This window comes from Mytilus galloprovincialis, chromosome 1 (genome assembly GCF_965363235.1).
Source record: "Mytilus galloprovincialis chromosome 1, xbMytGall1.hap1.1, whole genome shotgun sequence".
Classification (NCBI taxonomy): Eukaryota; Metazoa; Mollusca; class Bivalvia; order Mytilida; family Mytilidae; genus Mytilus; species Mytilus galloprovincialis.
This window is the reverse complement of record NC_134838.1, coordinates 126,025,637-126,046,546: the sequence shown is the minus strand read 5'-3', so window position 1 is coordinate 126,046,546 and position 20,910 is coordinate 126,025,637. Positions and strand designations below refer to the sequence as shown.

The 20,910-nt window shown below is 31.7% G+C and overlaps 1 protein-coding gene across 1 annotated transcript in view; it reads left to right on the top strand.

Moving 5' to 3' along the window:
* The window catches only part of LOC143057888 (uncharacterized), a 56,127-nt gene that overhangs the window by 9,879 nt on the left and 25,338 nt on the right, over positions 1-20,910 (top strand). Inside the window, exons 2-3 of the mRNA XM_076231348.1 lie at positions 571-1,361; positions 2,641-2,673. Of these exons, the coding sequence (XP_076087463.1) occupies positions 644-1,361; positions 2,641-2,673 (751 nt within the window). The 5' untranslated portion in view covers positions 571-643. The remainder of the gene's footprint in view (positions 1-570; positions 1,362-2,640; positions 2,674-20,910) is intronic.

Genomic DNA, 20,910 nt, shown 5'->3' with positions numbered 1-20,910 from the left:
TTCTTACAGTTTCTGGACTCAAGTTTGAAGTTCCTATATCATACTGCAGCCCATTGGGGACCTAAAAAAATATTATACCGTTTTCTCAATATACATATTGTTGTCTCGATAGAATCATATCTTCCTCCTACAAATCCGAATTTTCTTTCAAATTGGACTGAAATGTTTACGGGTACAATTTAAGAGGAATAAAAAAATATATTCGTTTTTTCCTTAGAAGAATGATATTTTTATGGATAAAGTAAGACAACGAAAAATAATGTGTTTCACTCTCGATGCTGATATTTGTTTCCTATTAATAATCGAACAAGACCAGAACATGCATAACCCATCTTCAGCTAAGGGATTTAATTGACATATGAAAACGGATTTGCATGAAATCGAACTATTTACTTGCAAGTTAATTTTACACCTTAATTTGACAAATTTTGATTAAACTAACTGCTTCTAACGAAATATTATTTCAAAATTCCGCTTTTATCAATACTTGAAACTAAGATTTTCATAATTTTTGCCTAATCATAACTGTCGATAATCGATCCAATACTAATCATGATCATATGTTTACAGTTAGGTATGTACGATTATTTATCCTCTGTCAGTAAGAGCAAATACTGTATGGTGTAAACAAATTTCTTGAACCATGAATGACGAAGACGAGTATACGGCCTTACTTTCAGAAGGAGAGAATGAATGTAGAGACAAAACGTCACAGTTTGAAGAAACAGCTTTGTTACATGAAGATATGGTTCCCGGATATGTTCGTACACTTCAGTATACTGATAATATTCATCATACTTCTACACCTTGTATCACTAATTCTCCTGATACGATTGATGAAACATGTGTTAAGAATTTAATAACAGAGCAATCAAACTCGGGTACAAATGAAACAGAAGAAATAAATCCTCTTGGGACTGATTATTTTAAACAGCAGCTTTTTGAACTTCCTTCAGGCAAAAAGTATCATCTCTTCATTTCACATTCGTCTGAGGATGGTTCCGAGGTCAAGGATCTCTGTAATGATTTAGAAAAACGTTTCCACTTGAAATGCATGAACTATGAACGAGATTTTATTCCAGGAAAGTTGTTAGACGATAACGTTCACGATGAAATGAAAAAAAGCTCAAAGATATTGATTGTTATGAGTCCAAGTTATCTAGATAGTTTTATATGTGTACAAGAAGCTCGTCAAGCATTTGAAATGGCACATGCAGACGGAGAACACATGAAAGTCATACCTATCCTTCTCCGTCCTGTGAAAAAGGATTTACCACCGTTTCTAAAATCCTATCGCTACATAGATGCTCTTAAAGAAAAAAATATTGCATTGAATATTATGGAGACATTTTGGCTCTCAGGTAACATTCTCAGTTTCTAATAATTTTCCTATGACAACGATAACGATAGTAATTTAAATGAGTAAGACTTTTAAATCTTAATAACTATCTTTGACAAAATGTAATGTGTTCATATACGAAACTGCAACATTCGATAGCCCTGCAATTTTTACGAATAATTTCTATAATCATTTTTAAACTTGATGAATGTTTTCCCGTCCAAGTTGAATCAATTAAGTCGCATTACCAAGTTAAGTTAGGGAAACACGTACCTTCTGCACTAAAATCATCCGTTTATCCTTTGTAATTTTTTTTATGTCTCTTCTTATTCTAACGTTTTTAGTGCATTTCACATATGTCTAATTTGTAAGTATAGTCGAATTACTAGTGGTTTGTCTACAGTGTTTTTGTTTCCAAGTGTGTTTACTTTTTATTCTTTTTTTCTATATGTATGTAAAAGATACGATAATAAATTATCTTTTTCATTGATATGATTTTAAGTTTAAAGCAACTGTATGCTTTTGTTTTTACACATTTTAATTAAGAATTGAATGCTTCTTTTTGTAAAATCATAGCTAAAAAAATGTAATTTCAAGTATTGAATGCTTCTTTTTGTAACTTCATTGCGGTGTAAAAGCGTTGACCGCAGTACATTTTGTATGAAGCGCGGAACTCCGAGGAAAATTCAAAACGGAAAGTCCCTAATCAAATGGCAAAATCAAATGATAAATCAAATCAAACGAATGGACACCTGTGATAATATAAAAGACACAAAAATATGTCACATTTCATGTCACGCAAATTTTATACTTCGTTTGTGGTTTCTTGATGTACTGTCTTATTCGTGAGAGGTGCCAACCTAATTTAAAGGTTTACATGTATGTACTATTATATCATATATTTCTGTACTTATCTGTCCTGAGTATTCTTTTTTATACATATATTTGTACTTAAAGTTGTCAATTCAGGGGTATTTCTAGAATTGCCATATAATTAGGAGGTTTGGCTAGCCATAAAACCAAGATAAGCCAACGATTTGTTTTTAAAATGTCATGCACAAAGTCAGGAATGTGACAGTGGTTTTCAAATAGTCCTTTTCTTCGTATGTTGGCATTTATTTTTGTTGCAGATCAGTGTATCTGTTGTTTTTCTCTAATAGTTGATGTGTTGCCCTTAGTTTAGTTTGTAATCATGATTTGATATTTTGCGGAATCGATTAATGACTTGGACAGCGGTATACTACTGTTTGTTTATTTTTAACACACAAATTTATAAATATCTTTTTCTTTTTCTTTTTTAGCTGAATTAGACCAACTCGTTCATGAGGGAAAAGGTGGGTGTGTGTTTGGGAATTAGGCATAGTGCATGCACGAATATCTAGGGAGGGGGTGTCCTTCACTTCTGTAATTATTTTTGTTTGGGGTAAAACAAAATAACAATTATTTTTTTCAAAATTTTAAGAATATATAAATAATATATGGTATGCTTGCCCATGAGACAACTGTCCACCTAAGTTTTAAAAAGTGTATGTAAGCAATTAAAGGCTACCGTACGGTCGTCAACAATTATACTACATATGCTATATTGTCGGCTATAAAAGGCGTCTTCGTGAATAATATGAAACAATTCAATTGAGAAAACTGACGGCAAAATAAAAAAAAAACAATATACGAAAAACGAATATGACCAACGACAACTATTAAATAAACTCATCATAGATACCAGGACTAAATTTAGTATATACGTCAGACTCGCGTTTCGTCTTCAAAAAATTTATCAGTGACGCTCAAATACAAAAAAGTACGAAGTTGAAGAGGATTGAGGACCAAAATTCCTAAAAGTTTTGACAAATACAGCTAAGGTAATCTATGCCTGAGGTAGAAAAGCCTTAGTATTTCAAAAAATTCAAAAATTTGTAAAACAGTAAATTTATAAATATAACCATATCAATGACAATTCATGTCAGCACAAAAAGTGCTGACTACTGGGCTTGTGATACCCTCGGGGAAATAAATCTCCACCAGCAGTGGCATCGATCCAGTGGTTGTAAATAAATGCAGGCTCCTGCCTTGGGACAGGCGCATACAAAAAATGTGTTGGGGGAGGTGGGTATCATAAATAATAAGATGTGGTATGAGTTCCAATGACATAACTCTCCATCCAAGTCACAATGTTTAAAAGCTAACAATCATATGTCAAAGCACTGCATTTAACACATATCCTTGGCTCACACAGAGCAACAACCTATAAAGGGCTTCCAAATGACTAGTGTTGAACAGTTCTAACAGAAAAACCAACTGTTATATCTATATAAAGAAGAAAACACGATAACCACCTATGAACCACACCAACAAAAGACAACCATTCAAGAACCTACTCCTGACTTAAGACCGGTGAATAAAAATGCAGTTGGTTGTAACGTTTATCAAACACCACTATGTAACATTACAATATAAAGACATACTATAAAATAGCAATTGAAATGACGTAATTCGATCAAAAGGAAATTTAAAACCAAGTAAACATACATTGGAAGAAAAAGTTTGATCTATTAAACAATATAAATACAATATAAAAACTAAGTAGGTGCCTCATATTACATAGACGTAACAGGTAGTAATACAAAGATGTAGAAAGAGTGTCAACCAAACCATTCTTACGTGGGACAAAACAGCGTTAAACATTACAACGTGCAAAGGTTAATTTGAATATAATACTTTGTTGTTAGGAGAACAGAGGTAAACATTTTTTGCAAATTTAATAAATTTGTTACAGAAGTACAGAAGTGGAAATTCGTCGTCACACTAATTATGTAACATATTTAAAATAGTGATACACTATATTACAAACGTTGGTGATTGCAAAGAGTCTTATCCAATATAACGCGACCATTATTTTGTAACACGCGATTAATTATCGTTGTAACGAATGAGTAACAGTAGTTTAGTAATGCGATTGTTTCGTGAAACATAATACATCGGATTGTGATTGCAACTAATAGTATATAGAATAGCTTTCCAATTTGTTGATTCAAGATTCAAGATTCAAGATTCAAAGTTTTATTTAGAGTCGATATTCAATAAACTACATAACCCAAGCTCTTAAGTGAGCTTTTCAAATCGACCTAATAACAAAATACTATACACACACACAATACAATACACACACACAATACAATACACACATACAAACGTCATGAAAACAACACAATTTTAAACCTATAATGCATAGTAAGATACTTTAAATGACACATAAAAGTTAAAAGCATATTATAGTACACTTAAAACATAGCACAAGTTAATAATAAGATTGCACAAATCATATAGTCACTCAAAAATAATCGGTGGACTCGTGTAAGAGTGTATAAACCTCCATGAAATTGTATCACACGATTCCAAACCTTATAAGGAATAGGTTTGATTATGGGGGCTATGGCCTAAACTGTTTTGAATTCTGATTTCCAGACAATAACTTGATTATAAGTCTACTAGATTTGTTTAGCATTATAATACTTTATACCACAAGAAACAAATTTCAAATAAATTCAGAGGGAAACATTGATAGTTCATCTTCAAGTACAAATGTAGTTACTTTTATATAATTAACAAGTTTTGTGAATTTATTGTGATATACTAAGTTTAGTAATGTGTTTCTTATTTGATCTTTTTTACACCTACAGTTGAGCACGACTACGACAGGTAATTTTATGAGGGGTCGTCTCAAAAATATAAATTAAAAATAAAACTAGTGATTACTATTGGATCTATTGCCTAAAACTTATCTGATTGGCAATGATGGCAGAGTCCAAAATGACATGGATTATCTTTAAATTTAGAATAAAGAAAAGGATAATTTTTACGGTAAAAAAAGACGAGCCCACCCCCCCCCCCCCCCCCCCCCCAAAAAAAAATAAATGAAAAATACCCCACAAAAACACGATCTCTGATCGACTGAAAAGGAGAGCGAAGCATAATGTCAAAATGTCACATTATAAAATATCAACCGTGAGAAAGCCGTACAAATAACATGTTCAGAACTTGGTTAAGGCGCACAAAACTTGCGATGGGGTTTTACTATACTTATTGGATAAAAAAAAACTCCCTTATTGTCATAGACGAAATTAAGAAAGATGATAAGTACGAATAAATTAAACCGGCAAAAGCTTTGTCAAGGAAAAGAGAAACAGAAACAATTTCTGACCCGTTTCCAAAAAAATATAGCAGTGACAGTCTAACATATAAAACCAACTATACTTCAACACGGACCCAATTAAACTCCTTTGCTAAATAAAGGCAACAGTAGTATACCGCTGTTCAAAACTCATAAATCCATGGACAAAAAACAAAATCGGGGTAACAAACTAAAACTGAGGGAAACGCATTAAATATAAGAGGAGAACAACGACACAAGATTAAAATGTAACACACACAGAAACGGACAAAGCATTAGACAAAATCCTATGAGAATAACAAATATAACATCAAAACCAAATACATCAATTTGGGATAGATAAGTACCGTGACACGTCATATAGTAATGTGAATTCACACTCAAAAATAAGAGAAAACAAACGACACAACGAAAACACAACGTTAAAATATAACACACGCAGAAACGAACTATAATATAACAATGGCCATATTCCTGACTTGGTATAGGACATTTTTAAAGGAAAAAATGGTGGGTTGAACCTGGTTTTGTGGCATGCCGAACCTCCCTCTTTTATGGCTATGTGAAATATAACATTAAAATGACAACACATCATTTACAGGACATAAAAAGGAGAACATAATTGACAAAGAAACACACGAATAATAACTAACAAAAGGCAACAAGTTTAAAATTTAAATACGCCAGAAGTCATTTTATCCACACAAGACTTACTAGTGACCCCCAGATACAAAAGCAATTCCCGCTTCTTGTAAAAAATCCAGTGGTCGTAATTTCGAAAACTGAAAAATCGTGGATCTACGATACGTATGTTGTTTTCAGAACACGGGCAATTATATTGGTTAATCAGTTCGTGAGGACTACCATATAATTAAATGAGGGATAACCTAAATCTTGGACTCCCAACCACTGATTAGCACTGTCAAAAAAGAATTTGCAATAACAAAGCTCTATAGTAACTAGTGTGTTGAATTATACATTCCATACGCAGTTATGTACTTCTTAAGTGATGATACATTGAATAGAGAAGTCAATAAGCACCCCCCCCCCCCCCTGATTCATGAAGAAATAAACTAACTTTGTCATGGTATCTTGAAGCGGCATAGTACCTCGTTGAAAAAAATGGCGATATGGTCTTTTCCCTCAAACTTTAAAATCGATATGTTTTATCCCTCCCGAAATTAAATATGTACATCGGGTAAGGTTTTGATCGTTTGAAAATCACAAACTCGACCGTTTTTACAAGTGTGTAACACACTTACAGGTTGCACTTTGTAAATTCAGCAGTTCAGTTCAGTTTCTTGTATAGTCCTCTATTAATTGTGGAGCACTACCCAAAGGGTATAGTTTTAGCAACTATGTACACCTTAAAACATAAGGATACAGTTAATTATATACAGATGACTGAATTTGGTTATAATAATCACTAAATAATAAATATCATAATTAATTCATAGGGTTGTCATCATAAAGTTTTAAAAAATATATAAAAATGTATATGTGCTGGGGTGTAAGAAAACGTTAAGTAACAACTGCATATATTTACAAATAAGAATTAAAATGGTCTCAAATTAAACTTACTTATAATTATTAGTTAAGAGTGCTAAACATACATCAGGATCTATAATGAAAATGTTATTTTATAAGATTTATGTAAAATGGTTGGTGTTTGGAAAAAATTTAAGCTATAATGTATACATAAATTTTCTTCATAATTTAATTTACTATATGGAGATCTTGTCATTATTCTTTAAATTATAACTGATATCTTACAATTTTTAAAAAGAGGAGATTTATTTTTAAATACGTATAAGTCATAAAATAGTAAGATGATATACTATTAGTAAGGAACTATTTTATTTTAAAAAGTTTACTTATACTGTACTTGTGATCAATTTTTTTTAATCCTTTTTTTGGGCAGCAAGTGCATCTCATAACACATATTTCTAGCCAGAGTTTCAATGTTTTCATACACAGTTGAGTAACAGTTTATGTCCTTGCTAGTACAGTCCATTATGAGCTGAAGTAAATTCCCTTGTTGTATGATCTTCTTGTATGTTGAGGTATCAATTTCATCCATTGTCTGTTCGATTTTTTAGCAGTATTTAGATCTGATTTGCTCTAGTTCTTTGCAGTGTAGAATAAAATGTTCTAGATCTTCATTTCCCTGTTCACAGATTGTACACATCGGGTTAACTTTCGGATCAAACTTAGCTCTTTTGGCTTGGAATATGTACGTTTGAGTACTTATTCTTGCTTTTATTTCTCCTGCCTTTACATCTTTACCATTGTTTTTTTTACACTTTTCCATATATTGTGAGCTTCATTAAATGGATTGTTCTGTATCTCTATGTATTTAAGTGATGTGTTTTCCATTTTTTCATTATGACATTCATTTTTCCAGTATTCCTTGATCTTTATTCCTACTAGTCTTTCCCATTCGATTTTATTCAGTGGATTTTCTATGTAGTAGCTACTTGATTTCAAATTGTATTTTGATAGAGTTTTTTCTACTTTGTTGATAAAGTCTTTTCCTCTTTGATCTGAAAATACTATTTGTCGGCGCAGAATTTCACATTCTATGGTTCCTGAATTTTGAACAATATTCATGAAGAAAGTAAGCACATTTTTGTCTAATGTGATGGCAATAGGTTCTGCTTCTACCAGAGTATAGACAGCCATATTTGCTGTATTATTTAGTTTAAACATATTTTATTGTTCCAAAAAGAGACAAATGGATTAGACACAAGTTTTTCAACTTAGTAACGTCTTCTCCAACATTCCATGTATTATTTGGAAGCCCTTGAATTTGTCGGAGGATTTTTCTCTCTGCCAGTTATAGCATATCCTTTTCTTTTGCAAGTAAATTCATCACCTCAAGTCCGTATATGCTTCTTGGTACTGCATATGTTCTCCATAGCTTGTATGCGACCATGGATGAGAATCCCCTTCTGACATGTAACCCAGCTCCAAGAAGGCTGTATATTGTTGCCCTACCGGTTCGTATTCTTTCTGAGATATTTGCAATTTTTTTTTTCGTTTCTTTTTATACCTAGATGTTTGGTTTCATTGGTTGTATTGATGTCATTATCTTCAAATTGCAATGTTGATATGTTTGAGCCTTTTGCATTGTATAGAACAGCTTCAGATTTAGTTGGATTGATTTTGACTAGATCTCTGCTTGTATGGTGTTCTACTATGTCTAATATTCCTTGTGCATCTGCAGTACTATTTGCCAGGACAGCAATGTCATCGGCACATGTTGGTACAGGGACTTGTATATCACCAATACATGCTCCAAGTCCACTTTTTAATATGCTATCCATTATGACGTTGTTGTAGCATTTGTATAGCGTTGTAGATAGTTTTTCACCTTGTTGAATTCCTTGTAGCACCATTATATCTTCTGTACATTGACCTTCCCATTTAACCTTAATGATCATTCCTTTATACAAGTTTCTCAGTAATATCCAGAGTTTTCCTTTTATTCCATAATGGTAGGATTTCATGGTTTAGCTTGTCAAATGCCTTTTCTGCATCAAGAATTATTAAGATCAGCAATATTTTTAATTTCTTACTTTCTTCGATTGCTTCTGATGTGAGGAATGCTGCACATAGTGATGATACTCCTTCTGTCAAGCCTCTTCGCAGGGAGTTTTGTATGTTGTTAAATACAGAGTCAACTCTATCCTTCAATATACTTTGTAATATTTTTGCAACGGTTTTAGTTACAGTTATTCCTCTATAGCTAGATTGTAATGTTTTGTCTTTTTCTTTCTTTGAGATTGGTGTTAGAATCCCTGTCTTTAGGAAGATTGGTACATCCAAATATGTTAAAATTAAATTTAGCAAATGTACTATAAAGGGAGTTATCTCTTCCATCCCATGTTTGTAGTGTTCTGCCGAAATTCCATCTTCATCGGGTGCTTTTCCTGCTTTAAGTTTTTCTATAGCTTTATTTACTTCCTTTACATTAACAGGATATATGCCTTGACCTTTTTCCCTTTCTATAAATTCTATTATTTTGTTTTGTATTTCTACTAGTTATAGCTTTTCAGTGTCAAAATTTTCCTCTAATGTTGGTGTAGCTAGTTGTTGGAAATGTTCTTGCCAGATGTTCATTATGCTTGGTCCATTTTCGGCAGTCTTTTTATTTAGTTTCAGTATCTTGGTGTTAGTAAGTGGTGTTTTTCTTTGCATGTTGATAAGCTTGTAAAAAAGTTTTGTATCTGCATTTAAGCTTTCATAATTTTTCCTGCTGTTGATTCTCACTGCGAGGCATAGGCTTGTCTTTGTGCTTTTCGAAGTATTCTCTTTGCAGCTGTCATTTTGATTTTGAGCTCATTACTTCTTTCTTGAGGTGCTCCATGTTGCCTCCATACTTTATATGCATTTTTTGATTGCTTTAATGCCTTATCTATTTGTTCATTCCATATCGCCTTTCCCTTTGATTTGATTTTGATTTTTCTTCTATACTTTGGGATTGCCGCTTCTCCGGCTTTATGTAGCAATTTTTCTAGATTTCTTATATCTTGCTCAATGATTCCTTTTGATTTTTGCATGAGTTTTGGTACATCTTTATTGATGACTTCTTTATAAGTTTGATGGTCGCAGTCAGTCCATTTAGGTTTCGCTATGATAGTTTTTGCTTTTTCCCTGACTTTTTTCAGTTGACTATTCAGTGTCAAGATAACAGGTACATTCTCTGGGTCAGTATCGAAGATATCAATTTGTCTGATTTTGTTAATGATTTCTGCGTTACTTTTGAAGAGGAAGTAATCAATTTGTCCTTTCGATTTACCGTTCTGGTGATAAAATGTTTCTTTTACTGGGCATTTCTCAGTATTTCCTATACATTTTTCCTTGCAGAACGTCTTTAGGATTTTTTCACGAGGTGTCGAGCTTCTATCAAGTGACCCGTTCATGTCTTTGCATACTATAATTTCGTGTGTGTCTTAATATTTCTCTATCATTTCATCAATTTGAGCCAATGTGTCTTTGTATTCGATGTCTGCATTTTTGCTATCTGATGGCATATATACATTTATAAGACATATTGGTTTGTCTCCTTGTTGAATATGTATGGCTTGTATTCTGTTTCCACCGTCTATCAGTTCCTTTATATTTTCATTAATTTCATTTTTCCAGATTATGGCTACTCCACCATATCCCCTTTTCATTGATACGTTGAAATCAGGGTCATTATCATCAACACTTTTAGCTATGTATCCGCTATTTTCAGTAATTTCAGCTATGATTTTCTTTTCCGCATTGAAAAGCCAGTGTTCTTGAATGCATAACACATTTACATCCCTTAACAAGTTTTTGATATAGAGGGCGTTTGATTTTACATTTTGTACATTGAGTGTACCTATAATGATATCCTGCCTTTTATCTTGCTTGATTGGCCGCTGCCTAAAAAATGATTTGGTTTCTTTCTATTCCAATCTTCTTTTGCTTCTAGATTGTCATCCTGAACTAGTCCCTTTAGATGCTTAGGACCACCAACATTGGCCCCCCCTTTGAGAGGGGAACTTCTGATGGCGTCCCCACTAGAAGCAGTTGTTATAAGACCAGTTCTGGGCGTGACATCTACTTGATGGCTTACTTCTGTATGTGCTTTGACTTCATCATTTTTTTGCGACAGCTGAATTTGTCAGATTGATGGTCGGTCTAGCTTCTTCTGTTGGTTCTTTGTCTATTAGGTTAATATTATCAGCCGTATTTATTAGCTGTTGCAATTGTTTTTGTCTTTCAATTTCTTCTGCATGACTTTGTTTAGCTATTACTGGAATGCTTGTTCTTTGGTCTTAAAATCTTTTATTGACGTTTCTTTGACTTTGTTCCTTTCTGTTGTTGACTTTATCCTTGGTGGTAATTTATATTTTGTGGTTTAGGTTGTGGAGTCATCCTATATTGCTGTCTGTATAAATGTGCAGTTTGTATCATGTTAGTGTTGATACTGCCAGTTGGTATATGCATACTTCTATAGCCAGGGTAATGTTGGCTACTTTGGCTATTTACAGGTATAGCCTGTATTTTGCTATTGTGATACATTGGCGCTTGGATATGGCCATGATTTATTCTGCTCTGCTCTGTTGGTATTTGGCTATAGTGTGGAGGTGCCATATGTTTCATGAATAGTTGATTGTCTTGGTTAGGAATCCTGGATTGCCGATTTATAAGCTGTACACCAGTATGCTGGTCACTCATTTGGTGTTGGTTTGAGTTCCTAGTATTGACCATATTCTGATTATAAAGATAATATTCATGACTTGCTGGTCTTTGCCACATTCTTACTTCTTTCTGTAATTCCATTATTTGAAGTTTGTTTCTTAATTTATTCATCTCCATTTGATGTTTTATTCTTATGTCTCTATTTTCCATTTCTAGTCTGAAGTTGTTCAGCATCATATCGACTTTGTTGATAGTCTGTTCCTGCGAATTGTTGCTACAGCCACAGTTTGGCTAGTAGGTTTTTAAGTTACTTTTGTCAATAGTGCTTTCTTCTGATTGCATCCTAAGTAGATTGATTGTATTTTATAGTCTTTATTGGTAACTTCCATTATGACTAGTCTTGCTCTGCATTGTGCTAATTGATCTTCAAGCTGTTGAATAGTTTCATTTATATTTTTGCACTTATATTGCCCTTTCGGTTTTTCCTTGATGTTTTTTGGTTCATCTGCATTTTCTATTTGTTCATTTCTGCTGTTCTGTACCATTTGGTTATGCTGTTTGTATGCAGCCGTTTTGATCATTTCTAGCATGTCTAGTACTTCTGTGTAAAAATTTCCTGTTTCTTCCTTCGTGATCTGTATTCTAGTTGGACTGTGTTTAGATGTATTGTCTGTCATATTTTTAACTATATGTTCTATTTCGCTATAATCCTCTAGCGAGCCTTGTTCTTCTAGAATTACTTTTGGTATTGTTTCTTCTGTATCTATAATTGAGTTATCTGCCCCTTTGGATACTAGTATTCTATTTATGTGGCTGATTTTAGGTTGATTATTTGTTGTAAGTGATTCATTCTGTTTTCCTCTTATTTCTATATCAGCTTCATTTCTCTTGATTATGTTTATCTGTTCCTCGATCTGTTTGTTGTAAATCTGATAGTTCCCTCTTGGTTTCATTCTTTCTTTTATATCTTCAATGTGGGTCAGGAAGAGTTCCATACCTTGTCCATTAACCTCTACCTTTGATGTAGTATGGAATAAATTGATACGATAGAGTTGTCTGTTATTACTTCTATTTCTGACCAAATGTGAGGTTCTGATGCATAGCCCTTGATTATCATGCTTGTATTTGGACAAGAGCTTGTATGTAGAGTGTTGTTCAAAGTATATGTCTATTTCTCCCTTTAAAACTTCATAAGCAGCTGCTGATAGCTCTAGGATTTAGTTTTGATGTTTCTGCTAAATTTTTATGTCCATTGCTCTATTACATGCTTCTGGTTTTTTGTCCAAGGCCCTGGTTTTATTGATACTAACGTTTTCATATTTAGCTGGTGTATAGGGCTAAGGTTTGCTCTTGGTTCTTGCTGATGTTCTAGTCTGGATACTCATTTTTCCCTTTAGATATTGTTGCCTTCTTTTAGCAAGGAAGTTATATGTAGGTTAATGTGCAATCAGCGGGGCGTCCCCACTGAAAGCTAGCTTAGATTAGAATTTTCCAGTTAACTTTTATATCTTCCGATATCAGGGTTTAATGAGTATGTAGATATATAACTCTATATTTGCAGGTTATACAATATAGACTGGTGTAATATAAAAGCTGCTAGTATTTCTTTATATGAATGTAATTGTATGTAATTGTATATGGAATGGATAAATATGGTTGGTATAAAGTTTATATATGTATATTATTCTATTCTACTAACCAGTTGTTGGCATGACACGGGTTATGTTCTTCTCATATATGTTATGATGGTATGATACTAAACCCCTAACGGGAAGGATTGTGCCTGATGTTCATATTATGAAATCATAATCTTTCAGTCAGTTTAATTGAAGTTTGGAGCTGGCATGTCAGTTAACTGCTAGTAGTCTGTTGTTATTTATGTATTATTGTCATTTTGTTTATTTTCTTTGGTTACATCTTCTGACATCAGACTCTCTCTTGAACTGAATTTTAATGTGCGTATTGTTATGCGTTTACTTTTCTACATTGGCTAGAGGTATAGGGGGAGGGTTGAGATCTCACAAACATGTTTAACCCCGCCGCATTTTTTGCGCCTGTCCAAAGTCAGGAGCCTCTGGCCTTTGTTAGTCTTGTATTATTTTAATTTTAGTTTCTTGTGTACAATTTGGAAATTAGTATGGGGTTCATTATCACTGAACTAGTATATATTTGTTTAGGGGCCAGCTGAAGGACGCCTCCGGGTGCGGGAATTCCTCGCTACATTGGAGACCTGTTGGTGACCTTCTGCTGTTGTTTTTTTTTTTTTTTTTTTTCTATGGTCGGGTTGTTGTCTCTTAGGCACATTCCCCATTTCCATTCTCAATTTTATCTATCTATAACATTGATGGAGAATTTTGGTTGCTATTCTTCTCATCCAGAGCTTTGCTAGTAATACATTTGGATGTACGCCGTCAGTTCTGTATAGATTAAAGTTGTAGTATTCGTCAGTACCGCCTTTTCTTTTAGATGTTTTTCGAATGTGTAGATCAAATTTGATTGATTTATTTCTTGGATGAAGGTATTTAAAAGGTATAACTGGTTTTGAATTGTTTGGTCGTCTTCACTAAAAATGTCCGGGTTTTCGTGGCCTTGAGATCTGTTCCAACGCTGAATAGAGTATGGCGGTATTTCTAAGAAGGTGATTTTTGATTTTGGTTTTATTTTGGTGATGAGTTCCTTAAGTTCGATGAATTTTCTTCTTATATATCTGACGTTTTAGTCGTTTTTGGTTCACAAGAGAGATGTATCTGGTAGTTCTGTTAAGTTCGGTTAAATTACAAGTTCCTAGCCAAATATAAAATGTGATGTTTTTGTGTTGATGACAGATTGATGGTAATTCTTTTTCGCCCCAATCAATAGCTTGCTGTACTTTTTGTCCTTTTTTTTGTGATGAATTTTATGTTTAAGAAATCTTCAGTTTTTATAGCTCTCTTTATGTAGTTTTCTTTACCATCAGATATAATAATGGGTTGGCTTTGGGCTGTTTTATCCTGAATATCTCTCTTATTTACTCTGAAGTATCTGCTTGACTTTATAATTTTATTCTCAGACATGTATCAATCTTTTGAGGAACAGAATACTAGGTTTTCTATCAGTCCAACACTATATTAGTTGAATCACAAGTACAGTGTGTTTAAAAAAATTATTTAACTATTTAACTATGCAATAAAAAAATTATTTAGAAAATAAAAAGAGAAGGGTCTAAACAAAAGTCTTTATGGTCAAAATTTTTAACTCAACTAGTGGAATAGAAAAGTTTATTTAATTTATCGAATTGATTATCAAAAAGTATGAATTTATTTATTCTAATTATTTATAAGTCACGGAAATTCTTTGACTTACTGTATGAAAAAATAAAATTTATTTATCAAAATTCAAAAATGGCGCTGAAAATTTTGATGGCCGTCCAGCAAGGCCAGCAAAATAAATTAGTTCAAATTACCGTGCAATATACAAAAATGCCTGAAATAATTATCTAAACAAGGTATAGTGACCTGTAAAATTAAATTGTGAGGAAACAAGTGCAAATAAAGACTTAGAAACTCTCCGTATTTGGATCTGTGATTTGTTTTTTTTTTTTTTTTTATTTTTTATTTTTAAAATTCCTTTATTTCCATCAGTTGCTTGTTACATTGTCTTCAACAAGTCCAAGCACCTTGTGAAGAATACATATAAATTTCAATTCTATTATATATTAATAAATAAAACATCAATCTAATAAATGTTTCTTAACATTAACTAAAAAATTATCTTCTTTTAACTTCTTTGAATAATACATTCGTTTTGTAAATTCTCTAATGAATAGACAAAAAACATCAAGTCTTTTCATTTTCTGATCAGATCCATAGTAGGATTTATAAATTGAAAACCCAATAATAGTTATAAGAAAGTTAAAGCCAAAGTAATATTTATCAGATATTTTATAGCCAAAAACAATATCTTTCAATGTGACATCTTTTTCTATATTTACTTTTTGCAATAAATTATGAATTTTTCTCCAAAAATCGTGCAAAAAAGAACATGACATAAAGTAATGTTGATAATCTTCTTCAGTAAAGCATTTATTACATAAATCATTGTTTGTTACCTTCCATCTAAATAATAACTTTTTGGTTGGTAAAATGCTTTGTAAAAGTTTCCATCGATACATCTTTAATTTATTTTCTTCTAAATAGTAAAAAATAAAGTTGTACAATGGTTTCAAATGAAATTCTGTCTGTAATGGTAATACATTTAACCATACATTTATACCAATAGGTTTCACAATTTTTTTCTTTACTAATCTGTTATATAATAACTTATTTGTCAAAAAAGAAATGTCAATATATTTACCATTTATTGACAAACATTGTCTTTTTACATTGACTATACTTCTTGTTGAATTCTCTGATCTAAGACATTGTAGCCAATCTTTTGGAATTGCTTTTTTTAGGGATGTTAACTCAGCTATCCAGTTGGATTTATTTTCAATTTTTTGCAAAATTACATCTTGTGAAATTTCGCCAACTTCATTTAAAATATCATTTATATAAATTAAATTACCTTTTATCCAATTTTTGAAAAAAAGACATTTGTTATTAAATTTAATGTATTTATTCCCCCAAATAATTTGTTTTCTGATTTCGTAAAAGGTTTTTGGTATATCTGTCTGTCCTCCTCCTAATTTCATCCAGCTTTTTAACACATTTTTATAAAATATTGGAATATTAGGTAGATATTGATCAACTTTATTATAATCCATATTCAAATAAACTGCTAGGCAATTTTTTCCTGAGCATTGTAAATAATTTAAAGGTATAAGTTGCCATCTGGCCATATCTGTATGTAAGATTCTACCTATCCATGATGCTTTTAGTGATTCAAAGTGACTTTCAATGTCAATCATATTTAAACCCCCGATTTCATAACTACCTATCATCGTATTTCTTTTAACTTTATCTGGTTTGTCATTCCAGATAAATTTGAAACATTTTCTTTTTATTTCTTTTTTATATTTTTCTGGACATACGCATGAGCTAGCTAAAAAGGTAAAGAGTGGAATAATTAATGATTTAATTATTAAGATTTTACCTAAAATAGTCAGATTTCTCTTTTTCCAAAGAATAAATAGTTTATCCATTTTATCTATTTTAGTTTCAAAATTTAATTTCTCACATTCTTCATTATTATGTCCAAAATAAATCCCTAAAGCTTTTACAGGTTTATCTGTCCAGTTAATATTTGCTATTTTGTCTTTACTATTTTTGAGTTTTCCTATCCATATCCCTTCTGTTTTATTTTTATTTATAATTAATCCGGAATAAGATCCGAAGATTTCAATTTCATTCAATGCTAGTTCGATATCATTTTTATCATTAAAAAATAAAGTTGTGTCATCAGCTAATTGGCTTATTTTAATACAATGTGTTTTTCTATCAAATTTTATCTGAAATCCTTTTATATCTTCGTTATTTCGAAGTCTTAGTGCCAATATTTCAACGGATATGACAAAAAGTAAAGCAGATAAAGGACACCCCTGTCTAATCCCTCTTGAATTCTTAAACATTTCTGAAATCCACCCATTATTAATTATACATGTTTGAATATCAGTATACAAAGTTTTAACCCAATTTTTGAATGATTCATTGAATCCAAAGTGATCTAAAGTGTCTAACATAAATTTCCATTCAAGCGTGTCAAATGCTTTTTTAAAATCGACAAAAACAATAGCCCCTTCTATATTATATATATCTGCATAATCTATAATGTCCTGTATTTGCCTTAAATTAAACCCAATAAATCTATTTTTTATGTATCCAGACTGATCAGTGTTTATGAGTTTTGGTAAAACTTTTTGTAGTCGTTGAGCTAGAACATGGGACAATATTTTAAGATCGACGTTTAATAATGAAATTGGTCTATAATTTTCTAATTTTAATGGGTCCCCCTTTTTGAATATTAACGACAAAACACTAGAACGCTGAGAGTAAGTCAATAAACTATCTTCATGACCCTTATTATAAACTTTAACAAGTAGATATTTAAGCTTCTCCCAAAACGTTTTGTAAAATTCTACGGTTAGACCGTCAAGTCCAGGAGACTTGTTTAATTTCATATTGTTTATCGCTTCAGAACATTCCTCAAGCGTTACTGAACCATCACACAATAGTTTTTCTTCATCATTTAATTTATATTCTAATTTTGTATTTTTAATGTATTCTTGGGATAATGTATCATTAGGATTTTGTGATGAAAATAATTTTTCATAGTAGTTTTTAATCTCAAGTAAAATCTTACTTTGATCTTTTAAGACATTGTTTTTTTCATCTAATAACTTATTTATCGATTTTTTAATTTGCCTTTGCTTTTCAAGTCCCAAAAAATATGCATTATTTTTTTCTCCTAATTCAATCCATTTTTCTCTGGCTCTGATTTGTGCACCAATGGCTTTCTCATCATAAATCTTATTCAGTTCTGATTCCAAATTTTTAATACGATCATCCAAATTAGAGTTTAATAAATCTAATTGGTCTCTCTCAACCATCTTTTCCTGTAATTCTTTTTCTAACGTGTGTGTGACTTCTCTCTTGGCTTTAGCTTTTGATTTACAATATTTTACAGTAGCTTCTTTAATTTCAAGTTTTAATATATCCCAAAAAATACGACAGTCTGTATCTCTATTTTGGTATTGATTTAAACAGTTAGTTATCAAATTGTTAATTAAGCTTTGATAATCTTTATTTTCTAAGACAGAGTTATTTAGTTTCCAGAACCCACGTCCTTTTTCTGACGCCCCCGTTTTAAATGTTAAACAAACGCTCAGATGATCAGTATACTGAATTGTTGCCGGTTTAATTTTACATGTATCTATCTGAGGTCTTAAATTGCTATCAATCAGTATTAGATCTATTCTACTCGCCTGAGATTTATCTTTTCTCCTCCAAGTAAACTGTTGTATATTTTCATTCATAACTCGCCAAATATCAATAAGATTGTTATCTTTTAACAACGATTTCAAGCTTGATACTGGTTTATTGTTTTTATGATTGTTACTTGCACTTATTCTATCAATATTTTTTAATGTTTCATTAAAGTCTCCCCCAATTATTGGGATTCCAATACCATTTTCTTTCACAAAGAGATCTACCTTTTTAAAAAATGACTTTCTTGCAGTTGTGTTGTTTGGTCCATATAAACAAACTATTGAAAAAATTGTGTCATTTATTTGGATATTTAATAAAACAATCCTTCCATCTTTATCTGTAAATTGATTTATAATCTCATACTTCAATAAATTGTTTATAAATATCGAGACCCCCCTGCTTGCAGATGTACCATTACTGCAAAAAACATCAAAGTTAGTTTGATTTTTTATTTCATTTTCAATATCTAAGTCTATATGAGTTTCTTGTATTAAAGCTATTGATATTTTTTGAGATTTTAACCATGTCAAAACCCTGTTACGTTTCTCTCTTGCGTGCATGCCATTTACATTAAGGCTGCACAATTTAACTGTGTTATCAAATAACATATTAAAAAGTTTACAGTTCTATCCACAACATTGAATAAATCTTGTATTTTCTCCATACACATATTATATAATTTGGTATACACACATATTGTAAATAAATAACGATAATTATAAACATCACATTGCGGGATTGCATACTTATTTTTTCTTAACTGTACATACACATGATACATGCTGTTTTCATTTGATATCCATGGATTATTATTCTGAACGCTTTTGGTGTAATTGTATTCTATATTTCTCCAACAAAGATATTCATAATGTTCTCTTGTAATATAAATTGTTTGATTGGATATACAAATTTCATTTATACACACTGAATCTGTGAAACTGATATAAATATGTGTGTAAACATTTGCACGGAAATCATGGAAATTAAAATTGTTGAATGGATGTTTTTGCACATCAGGTAAGGAATTATTTATACCTTTTATTATCAATATTGAACACAGAAAAGTATTTTTAAAAACTATATATAGTATGTCTGTCTTAACGAGTTCACTGTTTGGAATAAATACCGGTTTGGCTATATTATTGTGAACTTTAAATGTTTGAATTAGACTTTTCGTTTCTATAAATAGTACAGGGAAAAACCTACATAACATGTAAACATAAACCAGCTGTTTATACATTGAGTTCACACTTTTTCTATCTTCATATATTAATATCATCAAACAACTATTTGTTACTACACTTTGTATTACTTCATTTCCACAACTAGCACATAATATAACATACAGCAAAAAAATACATTGTTTCAAGAATCGTGAATACACGTATGTCGATTTTGAAAAATGTTGTACATATGTTAACTCATTCAGTTTGAGCTTATTGTTTTTCATATTTTTATTTTTTTTATATTTTGGATAAGATAAAATTATATACATTGACATGATTGTTGTCATTTATTATACATCAGAAAATATTCGTATTAGGTTTTCCCTGTGTTTTGTTTCTTTTGCATTCTGTTGTGACTGTTTTTGTCATGAAGTCTTTCTGGTGGTGTTGGTGGTGTTCTTGCTTTTGGATCTGGCCTAGTCTGCCCTGAAGGTGTTTTGACAAATTTGTCAATGGATTGTTGAGATTTAGCTGTTTTTTCTTGAACATGTTGAACATCACTATCAGCAATTTTTACAGTTTTTGTTGTGCTTTTCATAGTTTGTCCATCTTTGTCTGATTTACTGGTGTTTTTTGTTTTGACAGCTTTATCACTAACATCACTAGGTATAGGTACCTGTGTTGATGGTACTTTGCTATGTGTGTGTTCATCATTTACTTCATTTTCTTGTACTACAATCTCATTCTCAGAGAAGCCTTTTGTACATTCCATCATTCTATGACCACTTTCATTACAAGACTTGCACACCCAGTCATTAGGGCAATGTTGCATAATATGCCCTTTTATCAGACATTTATGGCATATTTTCTCATCTAAACTTGTTGAATTTGGGTTGTTATTGAAATGGCTAAATTCTGGTTGCCCAGGATGAAATATTTTAGCATAATATTTACCAATTGTTAGGTCTCTTGGTATGGGGTTATCTAATAATTTACTGATTACTAATCTGTCCCCAGTTTGACAGTTTGTGACTTTACCATCTACTCTCAGTCTTTCTCTAGAGAGATCCTGGATGTTGCATCCTGCTAGTGTAAGAGCTCTGTGTATTTGCTCGTCGTCCGCTGACAAGGGAACATTTTTAACTTTTATTCGTA